We start from the raw sequence: 12640 nt of genomic DNA on the forward strand, positions 1-12640 counted from the left end.
TTCAAATAGAACATATGTACCGCTCTCCCTCCCTCAGGCCACCTATGCCTATATGAAAGCAGCCTACCTCAGCATGCTGACTCCGGACGACTGCCTCACCTTCGGAGAGACCGCGCACACTCTGTTCAGGTAAGAAGTACTGAAGCTACTCACAGCAACCACAAGGAAACATACATTACATCAGTGGCGAACCGTGTCTATCACAACTGGACCTTCTGTAGACACCCCCCCCCCCCCCCCTCCGCGGCATTATAATGTCCGTCTTTTCACTGAATTGTCGTCTTGAAAAGGGAACTCACAACAATTCCGCAACAACTTCCTCTTCACCTGTTGCACTTGTCATTTCAACGTTAAAAACAATAAAACTGCATGAATTGCTTCGTCGCATTCATCTAGATCCTCTGTCTCGAGCCAGTTAACTAGCGGGCCTTCTAGAATACCCTGGAACCAAGGGGAACTCTGAAAGAATACGCCCATTGGCTACAAATCAATATATGATTGGTTGATCAAACTGTCAGTCCAAACGTACGCTCTCATTCAGTGCAACGGCCAGGGCCTTCGATCAAGGATGTAGAATACCTTGGTGAAGGATATTCTACCCAGAGACCCAGAACAAGATCTGATTGGTTGCTTTCTTTTCTAACACAAAACCACTGAAATGCGTAGTGCATGGTCCGAGAAGGACAAACAAATCAACGTAACACTGTAATATTACAGATCAACAGATACCATTCTCATTTATTCATTTTATTACATCTTATTTATATAATTAAATCGATTTTTTGTTTGTTTTATCTGAGTGTTCCAGGGTATTCTCTGAATACCTTGAAGGCCCTGACGGTTCGCCACTGCATTACATACAGGTCAAAGATTCACGAGCAAAGTCTAAACAGGTTTAAATATCCTAATTCTTGCCTTGCCTTAATGCCGGTCAAAGATGGGTTCGGAAACAGGAAAATGTGTTGTCTGGGGATGCAAAATGATTGAAGAGAAGGATGAGAGGAATATAAAAATAACTCTAATTTCACGGGAAGACTAGGGGTAGAGGAAAGTGAGAATTTGGTTCGGGATATTTCCAAATATCTGGAACAAACTCCCAGAAACCTGCAGGTCCGCTGCGACTCTGACTACTTTTAAATCCAGGCTGAAGACTTTTCTTTTTGCTTTTAATTGAACTATTCACATCTCGCACTAACGTTCATTCACGTACCTGTGTTATTCATGTTTTATCTTCTTTGTAAAGCTCTTTGAATTGCCTTGTGTTGAAAAGTGCTCTCTAATTAAACTTGCCTTGCCTTACAGCTGCAACATGATGAACACAAACCAAATGACCATCACCTAATATTCAAATTAGATTCTGATACTCTGCATGATACGTGCTTTTACTTTTGGTTCTTTCAGATATGATAACACTTTAATGGTCAGATCAAGTCTGAAATGCTCCTTGCATCACAGCATGTGTAACATCAACAGACAAACATCAATACATGAAAAACAAACAACATTTAACATAACTGCACAATGAGAGAAAGTCAAAGTCAACTTTATTGTCAATCTTTCAGTTTGTGTGTACAGACAGAGAGATCGAAATACCACACAAACACGTATACAAATATGTATATACCTATATAAAAAACCTGCTCACAGACCCTTTAGCGCAGGGGTGTCAAAGTCAAGGCCCGGGGGCCAAAACCGGCCCGCGACTTTATTTTATGTGGCCCTCAAGAGCTTGCAAAGATTATAATACGTTTATTATACGGTTACATGCCACTTTACAGAAGCACGTTGCCCATAAACTACATGTCCCACAATGCATCTTGTTTTGTGACATGCGCACTGAAGAGACTTGCAATTATTTGCTCTGCTTTCAGACGTAGTTCATTATGAAGTTATTACCCTATCGGATAATAATCCAATTCAGAGGCAATAATGTAATATAATACATTATTTTATATATATTAAATATGTATATTTATATAGTTACAACCGGCGCTTTGAGTGCAACCATAATGCTAATGTGGCCCGCGATGAAATTGAGTTTGACACCCCTGCTTTAGCGTGTACTTAGCTCTGTATTTACTGTAGATTTTGTACCAGTAGATTATGATGGCAATACTTCTGTGCTCTGTTATATTCCAGGCAGGTCCCGGGGCTGAAGCAGAAGATAGCGGGGAAGTCTTTACCGACAGAGAAGTTCGCTATCAGGAAAGCCCGTCGCTACCTTGCAGAAAACCCCATCCCTCTCCCTGCTCCTCCACTGGTCAGTGCTGCACTGCTATAACACATAAAGACATCATTATAATATTATTTGAGTACTACTTCCAGGTTAAGGTACCATGATGCTTGGTTCCTTAGAGGTCTCCTATCATACTGTTTCTCATCAATATATCACAGGTCTCAGATATATCCAGAACCTGTCTCTGATTGGCTGAAACACCAAACAGATCATTGCAGCATTACCCATAATCCCCTCTGTTTCAGCCCTGTTTCCAAAGTGCTGATTCTCTGTCTGTTACTTTAGATGAAAATAAGGAGCCCCTCCCCACGCCCCTCTGAGAGACATTTGGTTACAAAGAACTCAATGGTGCTCTAGAGGAGATTCAGGTGATAAGGGGGGGGGGGGGGGTTACCTTGGTTGCTGATTGGCTAATGGTTACACAAGACAACACATCGTGATGACATCATCAAGTGGCCAAAATCTGATCAGCTCATTTTCAGACAGGTTTTTATAGAAATGGATCAAAAAGAGAGAAAATCTTTGTTCCTGAAACTTTCAGAGTCTCTTTCCACAGAGGGGACACATGTTGATGTAGAAGAGACATGAAGAAGAGAGGACACATGTTGATGTAGAAGAGACATGAAGAAGAGGGGACACATGTTGATGTAGAAGAGACATGAAGAAGAGGGGACACATGTTGATGTAGAAGAGACATGAAGAAGAGGGGACACATGTTGATGTAGAAGAGACATGAAGAAGAGGGGACACATGTTGATGTAGAGGAGACATGAAGAAGAGGGGACACATGTTTGATGTAGAAGAGACATGAAGAAGAGGGGACACATGTTGAGGTAGAAGAGACATGAAGAAGAGGGGACACATGTTGATGTAGAAGAGTCATGAAGAAGAGGGGACACATGTTGAGGTAGAAGAGACATGAAGAAGAGGGGACACATGTTGATGTAGAAGAGTCATGAGAGAGGGGACACATGTTGAGGTAGAAGAGACCATGAAGAAGAGGGGACACATGTTGAGTTAGAAGAGACATGAAGAAGAGGGGACACATGTTGATGTTAGAAGAGACTGAAAAGAGGGGACACATGTTGATTTGAAGAGACATGAAGAAGAGGGGACACATGTTGATGTTAGAAGAGACAGGAAGAAGAGGGGACACATGTTGATGTAGAAGAGACATGAAGAAGAGGGGACACATGTTGATTTAGAAGAGACATGAGAAGAGGGACACATGTTTGATGTAAGAGACATGGAGAAGAGGGACGGGGACACATGTTGATGTAGAAGAGACGTGAAGAAGAGGGGACACGTGTTTGATGTAGAAGAGACATGAAGAAGAGGGGACACGTGTTGATGTAGAAGAGACATGAAGAAGAGGGACACATGTTGATGTAGAAGAGACATGAAGAAGAGGGGACACATGTTGATGTAGAAGAGACATGAAGAAGAGGGGACACATGTTGATGTAGAAGAGACATGAAGAAGAGGGGACACATGTTGTAGAGAGAGACATGAAGAAGAGGGGACACATTGATGTAGAAGAGACATGGGAGAGGGACACATGTTGATGTAGAAGAGACATGAAGAAGAGGGGACACATGTTGATGTAGAAGAGACATGAAGAAGAGGGGACACATGTTGATGTAGAAGAGACATGAAGAAGAGGATTTTGCATAATAGGTGACCTTTACAGGAAGAACCTTTGTTTGAGTCAAATCCATACGAGAGCCGAGCTTTGTCAAAAATAGTTTTTTTTATGTTCACCTCTATATATGAAAATGATCTAATTTGGTGTGGTGTGTGTGTGTGTGTGTGTGTGTGTGTGTGTGTGTGTGTGTGTGTGTGTGTGTGTGTGTGTGTGTGTGTGTGTGTGTGTGTGTGTGTGTGTGTGTGTGTGTGTGTGTGTGTGTGTGTGTGTGTGTGTGTGTGTGTGTGTGTGTGTGTGTGTGTGTGTGTGTGTGTGTGTGTGTGTGTGTGTGTGTGTGTGTGTGTGTGGTGTGTGTGTGTGTGTGTGTGTGTGTGTGTGTGTGTGTGTGTGTGTGTGTGTGTGTGTGTGTGTGTGTGTGTGTGTGTTCTCTAGGAGATGATGTACATCTGGAACGGCTACACAGTCATTGGCAAACACAAGGACCTGACTGAAGGCATGCTGAAAACTCTGCAGGAGGAGCAGGCTAAACTCGACAGCAGCCCAAGTAATGCAGAAATAAACATTTCTTATTTTATTTTGATATTAATATAAAAGGAATTGCATTTATTTAAGAGGCTGTACGGATGTACTTTAACCATCTCAGAGAATGATATTATCATAATTATATGTTTTTATTATATAACATTTATTATAAATTAATAAATACAATTTATTATTATTAATAACCTTTATTTGTATTCCACTTTTAAGAGACAAGGCAAGTTTATTTATATAGCACTTTTCAACACAAGGCAATTCAAAGTGCTTTACAAAAATGAAAGACATTAAGAAAATGGCATTTAAAATTAGTCATTAAAAAGAAAAGATAATAAAATAAACATTAAAAGAAAAAAGACATGGATAAAAGTTACAGTGCAGTTTAAGATGTGAATAGTTCAATTAAAAGCAGCGGCAAAAAGAAAAGTCCTCAGTCTGGATTTAAAAGTAGGTAAAATGACAAGTTTACCTTTTTTGTATTAAATAAAAACCAGAGACGACTAAAAAGGTAATACATAACATATAGTGAAATACTTAAGACAACTACGCACACCACTTACAATTAGGGCTGCAACAAACGACTAATTTCATAGTCGATTAATCTATCGATTAATGAAACGACTAATCGACTATTCGGACTATTACGCCTTGCACAATTTCTCAAGCGCTCTTATTTAGCCATCAACTTTTAGATTTAGCTTGAGGTTGTTTTAGGCATGTGGAAACTAACAATGAAGACAATAAAGATGAATACTTGATTCAAAAATACATATATTATTAAATTAACTAAACACATTTTGAACAAAACTAACATCGCTTTTTATTTAAATTAAATAAATAATATTTCACATCAAAAGAAACAACAACGTTTTAACAAATCGTATTAAATAATCTGATGACAGAACTGTGAACAGAATAGCTGAAACTTTAACAAAATAAATAACTCTGTTTCCTCTAATCATTAACCCGTGTTTGTATAATTGAGTTAACTCCGTGTGTTGCTGCTAGCATACATAACACCTGACGTGGAAACGTTACTCGTGGATGGAGCTACAGAGCTGCTAGAAAGACAGTGGAACCCGGTGCATTCCTCCGTCTGAATGTGGAGCGCTTTTGCTAAATGTTTAGACACATTGCTCGTGTTACCGCCCTCACATGATAAACTCTTATTGCACTTTAGGCAACGAGCATCGAGACGGGTAGAGTGTAACCACCTCGGAGCGAGTTCTCTCCGCCATCTCCGCAGTGTGTTGCTGCATGTAGCAGCTGCGCGTGTGAACCGCCCCGCCCCCTCGCACACAGACGGGAGAGAGAGATCTCGTCTGGATTGGAAAAATCGAAAATACATCATAGACGCATTTTTTTTGTCTTTTTGCATATTAGAAACGAGTTGGCGACACTAAGACTGCGATATAATGTTTATGTAGCAATAATACATGACATGTATTTTTTAAATGTCTCCGGTACCGATACCAATAACGTTGGAGCTTAACGGCGCGTAAAACACACGTGATGACGTCACCAACGAATCGACGACTGAATTAGTTGGCAACTAATCTGGTCATCGATTAAGTCGATTAGTTGTTGCACCCCTACTTACAATCCCTTTGAATGTTTCTCCAGGATTACTCTATATGATTTGTAATGTGTGTGTGTGTGTCTCAGGGTCAGAGTTCACCATAGATGATCAGTGTCTGCTGAGTCTGCTGAAGGGTCTGTGTCTCAAACACCTGGGGCATCAAGAGGAGGCCGAACACTACTTCACCCTCGTCCTCTGCAAGTACGTAACGTGCACCGACACGTGCGCTATTGTCAATCTTCCAGTTTGTGTGTACAGACAGAGAGATCCAAATACACGCTCAACCAACCTGAAGAACAGATGCTCTACTTTCATATCATCACCTATTAACCTGATCATATTCTTGAGCATCCTCGGTGAATAAAGGCAGCCTTGTTTGGAAAAAAATATCTAAAAGGAATTGTAGCGGCCAAAATCATATAGAAATCAAATTATTATTAACCTAAAATCAAACTGCCGCTGAGGCACCAGTTAGCGGATCTTACGCAGGGCAAAAATCTCCGCTTGTGCATTTTATTCCAATAACAAAGTACAATGAACAGCTTTCCTATATTTATTTTCCTTTAGCCTTTCCTATGGCTTTCTTTCTGGTGGAAACTCTTGTAGAAATTAGCCTTTTAGGAAGAGAACTCCTGCTCTTTCTCAATGCATTTCAACCTGTCATCAAATTGTGTGTTGAATTTGCATTATCCCTTTGATCAAAATACATTTTTACACTCTATGCTATTTTTAGTCAGTCTTTTACTGGTATCTGTATTCTGTGTGATATCAATTGTCTGTGAAATGTCTATGTGAAGCACCTTGAACTGCACTTATTGTATGAATATTATTAAGAATCAAAGCCAAAGTCAACTTTATTGTGAAGAATTCCACATGTGTTATACATACAGAAAATTTGAAATACCGTTTCTCGCAGTCCCGCAGTGTGACACATAAAACAAGATGCAAAAAGGGCCTAGATAAAAGGGGTATAAAAACTAAGTAGTACTAGGTAATAAATATATTTAAAACACAATCAACAGAAACATGAATGTGACATTAGTGCAAGTATTCCTTAGAGCAAAACATAATAAATGATGTTCGAAGTACAGTAACAGCAGAGATGAGTAGAAAAGTGACTGGTGCTGGATGAGGGAAGGTTGTGTGGGGGGGGGGGGGTAAGGTGGGAGGCAGGGTGGAGAGGTCAGCAGGTATCTTCTTTCTTCCTGTAACCACAGTCTTTTTAAATGTTTTCCTGCAGCGAGTCTCAGATCAAGTACGACCACTACCTGGTTCCCAACGCTCTGCTGGAGCACGGCCTGCTGTGTCTGGAGCAAGGCAGGAAGTCTGAAGCCATCCGACTGCTAGAAACCGCAAAGTAGGTTTTTAAAATGGATGATTCTGCATTTTTACACTCGGTGTTTACCTACCAGTCAGCACTTTAGATCATGTTTTTTTTAAATGTCTTCATCATAAATCTTAAGCGTGGTAGATTAAACAACAAGGTTTGCTTTCACTTTAGTGTTTGTGATTTATGGGTTTATTATAATACACATGGATGTATTGGTAGAAAAGCCTACAGGGCACAGGTAGAGGGGCCCAATTAGTCAGAGCCCCCTCTGGCTTAACTTACACAATATTACTCAAAGAGACACATACCAAACACTAAAAAGAGATTCACAATGAACCAATAGAGAAAGATTCAGTCAAGAGACACAAGATGACTACAAAGAGACACATACCAACCAGAAAGTCTGGGTGTCTGTCTGGGAGTATAAAGTGCTCATTATAATACTCATTTGTGAAATAATAATTTAGATTGACCTCTGATCAGAGATGGCAGAAGTACACACATCCTTTACTCAAGTAGAAGTACAGATACTCGTGTTTAAAAATACTCTTGTAAAAGTAGAAGTACTGACTAAACTTCTTTACTCAAGTCAAAGTAAAGAGGCTTTGAAATGTACTTCAGTAAAAAGTACCCATAACTAGCAGCTGTTTTAAAGAGTACCTGACCTGAACTGAAGTTGAAAGTACAGGTATTTGTGTTCAACATCTAAGAAGTAGAAAGTACAGGTATTTGTGTTCAACATCTAAGAAGTAGAAAGTACAGGTATTTGTGTTCAAAATGTAAGAAGTAGAAAGTACAGGTGTTTGTGTTCAACATGTAAGAAGTAGAAAGTACAGGTATTTGTGTTCAACATGTAAGAAGTAGAAAGTACAGGTATTTGTGTTCAACATGTAAGAAGTAGAAAGTACAGGTGTTTGTGTTCAACATGTAAGAAGTAGAAAGTACAGGTATTTGTGTTCAACATGTAAGAAGTAGAAAGTACAGGTATTTGGGTTCAACATGTAAGAAGTAGAAAGTACAGGTATTTGAGTTCAACATGTGAGAAGTAGAAAGTACAGGTATTTGGGTTCAACATGTAAGAAGTAGAAAGTACAGGTATTTGAGTTCAACATGTGAGAAGTAGAAAGTACAGGTATTTGTGTTCAACATGTTAGAAGTAGAAAGTACAGGTATTTGTGTTCAACATGTAAGAAGTAGAAAGTACAGGTATTTGAGTTCAACATGTAAGAAGTAGAAAGTACAGGTATTTGTGTTCAACATGTAGAAGTAGAAAGTACAGGTATTTTGTGTTCAACATGTAAGAAGTAGAAAGTACAGGTATTTGAGTTCAACATGTAAGAAGTAGAAAGTACAGGTATTTGTGTTCAACATGTAAGAAGTAGAAAATACAGGTATTTGAGTTCAACATGTAAGAAGTAGAAAGTACAGGTATTTGTGTTCAACGTGTAAGAAGTAGAAAGTACAGGTATTTGTGTTCAACATGTAAGAAGTAGAAAGTACAGGTATTTGAGTTCAACATGTAAGAAGTAGAAAGTACAGGTATTTGTGTTTCAACATGTAAGAAGTAGAAAGTACAGGTATTTGGTTCAACATGTAAGAAGTAGAAAGTACAGGTATTTGTGTTCAACATGTAAGAAGTAGAAAGTACAGGTATTGTGTTCAACATGTAAGAAGTAGAAAGTACAGGTATTGTGTTCAAACATCTAAGAAGTAGAAAGTACAGGTATTTGTGTTCAACATGTAGAAGTAGAAAGTACAGGTATTTGTGTTTCAAAATGAGAGAAGTAGAAAGTACAGGTATTTGTGTTCAAAATGTGAGAAGTAGAAAGTACAGGTATTTGAGTTCAACATGTAAGAAGTAGAAAGTACAGGTATTTGTGTTCAACATCTAAGAAGTAGAAAGTACAGGTATTTGAGTTCAACATGTAAGAAGTAGAAAGTACAGGTATTTGTGTTCAACATCTAAGAAGTAGAAAGTACAGGTATTTGTGTTCAACATGTAAGAAGTAGAGAAAGTACAGGTATTTGTGTTCAAAATGAGAGAAGTAGAAAGTACAGGTATTTGTGTTCAAAATGTGAGAAGTAGAAAGTACAGGTATTTGTGTTCAACATGTAAGAAGTAGAAAGTACAGGTATTTGGGTTCAACATGTAAGAAGTAGAAAGTACAGGTATTTGTGTTCAAAATGTGAGAAGTAGAAAGTACAGGTATTTGGGTTCAACATGTAAGAAGTAGAAAGTACAGGTATTTGTGTTCAACGTGTAAGAAGTAGAAAGTACAGGTATTTGGGTTCAACATGTAAGAAGTAGAAAGTACAGGTATTTGTGTTCAAAATGTGAGAAGTAGAAAGTACAGGTATTTGTGTTCAACATGTAAGAAGTAGAAAGTACAGGTATTTGTGTTCAACATGTAAGAAGTAGAAAGTACAGGTATTTGTGTTCAACATCTAAGAAGTAGAAAGTACAGGTATTTGTGTTCAACATGTAAGAAGTAGAAAGTACAGGTATTTGTGTTCAAAATGAGAGAAGTAGAAAGTACAGGTATTTGTGTTCAAAATGTGAGAAGTAGAAAGTACAGGTATTTGAGTTCAACATGTAAGAAGTAGAAAGTACAGGTATTTGTGTTCAACATCTAAGAAGTAGAAAGTACAGGTATTTGTGTTCAACATGTAAGAAGTAGAAAGTACAGGTATTTGTGTTCAAAATGAGAGAAGTAGAAAGTACAGGTATTTGTGTTCAAAATGTGAGAAGTAGAAAGTACAGGTATTTGTGTTCAACATGTAAGAAGTAGAAAGTACAGGTATTTGGGTTCAACATGTAAGAAGTAGAAAGTACAGGTATTTGTGTTCAAAATGTGAGAAGTAGAAAGTACAGGTATTTGGGTTCAACATGTAAGAAGTAGAAAGTACAGGTATTTGTGTTCAACATGTAAGAAGTAGAAAGTACAGGTATTTGAGTTCAGCATGTAAGAAGTAGAAAGTACAGGTATTTGAGTTCAAAATGTGAGAAGTAGAAAGTAAAAAGTCGTCAGAAAAATAAGTAGTGGAGTAAAGTACTGATACCAGAGACATGTACTTAAGTACAGTAACGAAGTATTTGTACTCCTCTACTTCCCAACTCTTTTCAAGGTTCAAGGCTTTTATCAGTCATACGTTCATAGGGTAGTTATGACGATGAAAATCTTAGGTCACAGGCTCCTCCAACAGTGCAACACAATAAACCAGAAAAACAGTAAAAAATAGTTCTCTGATTTGATTTTAAATGTTTATTCTGTTTCAGGCAAAACTACAAGAACTACTCGATGGAATCGCGGACTCACTTCCGGATCCAGGCAGCTATGCACAAAGCCAAAGGCGTGGCGGAGAACGGCCTCCATTCCCCGAGCAGCCCTTAACGGACTGGGCCCGCCAGAGCAGACACAGCCTTCTGTTCTCCCACAATGCAACACTCAGCCCACCCCTGCCCACATTATAAGGGCAGGTGATCTGTTTGGGTGCTGCCCTCTCTGTGTGTGGCTAAGGCAGGTTTGCTTAGTCCTCTTCTAGAGATATATTATGATGAAATCGGCTTCTTAGAGCGATTTGAAATAGAGACAAATGTGCCTATATTAATGAAACATTGCTTCTATAGCAGGCTTGTTCGTCTAGCACTGTGTTCCCACCCATAAGGGGCGCACTCGGGTGGGAAACCAGCTGTGAAGTAAATACATACTGCTCCTTAATTATCCCCAGAATAAAAACGTGCCCAGTTTAAGGTGCAGGGTTGGATCTAATGGAGTACCAAACACCAAACACATAGATTACTCATACAGACTCCACCCAGCCACCAAATGTACCTGGTTGCTAAAAAAGCTCTCATGCCCACTTTTAATTCCTGTAAAATGGAGATTGACGATGAAAATGACAAACAATTATGTGTTGACATCATGCAACTCACCGCATTAACCATGTGACTGTTTTGTACCATGTTATTTGATACATTCTGGTTGACGGGTTTCATCTATATTTAGATATTTTAACAAAACCAATATGACCTATTTAGAGAATATACATTATTTATATGTTGGTTTCACTTTTTACACTACATAAGCTTTAAGAGCGAGGGATTGTTTATTTTACATGTGTCTTCCTTTACTTGAAACCTTTTGAAACCTGTTTTCATGTTCATTCAGTCTCCTTCTGTATTAACCCTTACATGTAATGGCTTTTGCACAGAGCTTTGTAAATCAGCCAAGAGTGAAAAGATCATAAATGCAAAGAGCTGTTCTTTACATTGATATATTGTAAATGGCACCTTTTACACGAATTGTCCCGTTTTAAGAGGACAGATGAATGCGTCTTTTAGAAAGGCAGATCCCTTCTTTTCTCCTCGTGGCGTTTGCGACGGGCTCCAGCGGTACTTCAGCGTGAACACACGGGCCATTCCCCCCGAGCAGAAAAAGGACCTTTACCCGTCCGCCTGTTGCATCGTTAGTGAGTGAAGAAGCTCCGAACACAAAGCCAGAACAGTCTTCACCGCTTTGAGAGCATCCTCCGCTGCTCCTCCTCCATCAGCCATGCTCGACAACAACCATCTATACATGGACGTGAACATAATAACAACGCTACTTTGTCAAAAAAATAATCTGTATATGAAAAAAACAACGTTTGTAATGACTGATGATACGACAGAAAAGGGTCACCTCTAATCATGTTAGTGGGGAGGTTTCGCTAAGTGTCCAAAACCTAGAAACTAAGATGGTGTCTCAAGTGTTGGAATTAGAGAAGTGTTGATTTAATCATGATTAGAGTAACGTTTGATTCAAGACGATGACTAGGAGTCGGTTTCAATTTATTTTATTGGTGAAGGAAATCTACTTTTAATTTTGTTTTAACGTAGGCTATTTCAAAATGATATGTCATTGTCTGATAATTAACTTTTTCCCCCCTTTTGGTTTTGCAGAAATAGCTGAAAGAAACCCTTTCAAATGTAGTGGCATTGTGATGTTTACAATCAGCGTATTTTATCGGGCACGGCTACTACTGTGCAGAATGACATTCCTGTACATACTGAATGTTTCTATTGTAATTTAAGATGAAATGATAAGCAACTTAAAAACAAACCATCTCATTTTGTGTTGTCTTTTTTGTCACCCGTGCACCACAAACAAAAGCACCAAATACAAAGTGTTCTGCACTGAGGGTTATTATTTACAGAACAAAGTGGCTCTGCAAATCTTCTAATCCTCTAGAAACAGTGAGTAAGTAATCTCTTGTTGATATGCAAAGCAATGGGAATAAGGGATAAGAACACAAGGGATATTGGAACAGTGGGCC

The 12640-nt window shown here is 38.8% G+C and overlaps 1 protein-coding gene across 1 annotated transcript in view; it reads left to right on the forward strand.

Annotated features, from left to right (window-relative positions):
• Positions 1 to 12434, forward strand: part of ttc39a (tetratricopeptide repeat domain 39A) — a 49634-nt gene extending 37200 nt beyond the window's left edge. Inside the window, exons 13-18 of the mRNA XM_034232819.1 lie at positions 38 to 129; positions 2140 to 2260; positions 4314 to 4425; positions 6084 to 6198; positions 7238 to 7354; positions 10605 to 12434. Coding sequence (XP_034088710.1) covers positions 38 to 129; positions 2140 to 2260; positions 4314 to 4425; positions 6084 to 6198; positions 7238 to 7354; positions 10605 to 10719 — 672 coding nt within the window. The 3' untranslated portion in view covers positions 10720 to 12434. The remainder of the gene's footprint in view (positions 1 to 37; positions 130 to 2139; positions 2261 to 4313; positions 4426 to 6083; positions 6199 to 7237; positions 7355 to 10604) is intronic.
• The last annotated feature ends 206 nt before the right edge of the window (positions 12435 to 12640 follow it).

Source organism: Gymnodraco acuticeps, unplaced genomic scaffold, assembly GCF_902827175.1.
Source record: "Gymnodraco acuticeps unplaced genomic scaffold, fGymAcu1.1, whole genome shotgun sequence".
NCBI lineage: Eukaryota > Metazoa > Chordata > Actinopteri > Perciformes > Bathydraconidae > Gymnodraco > Gymnodraco acuticeps.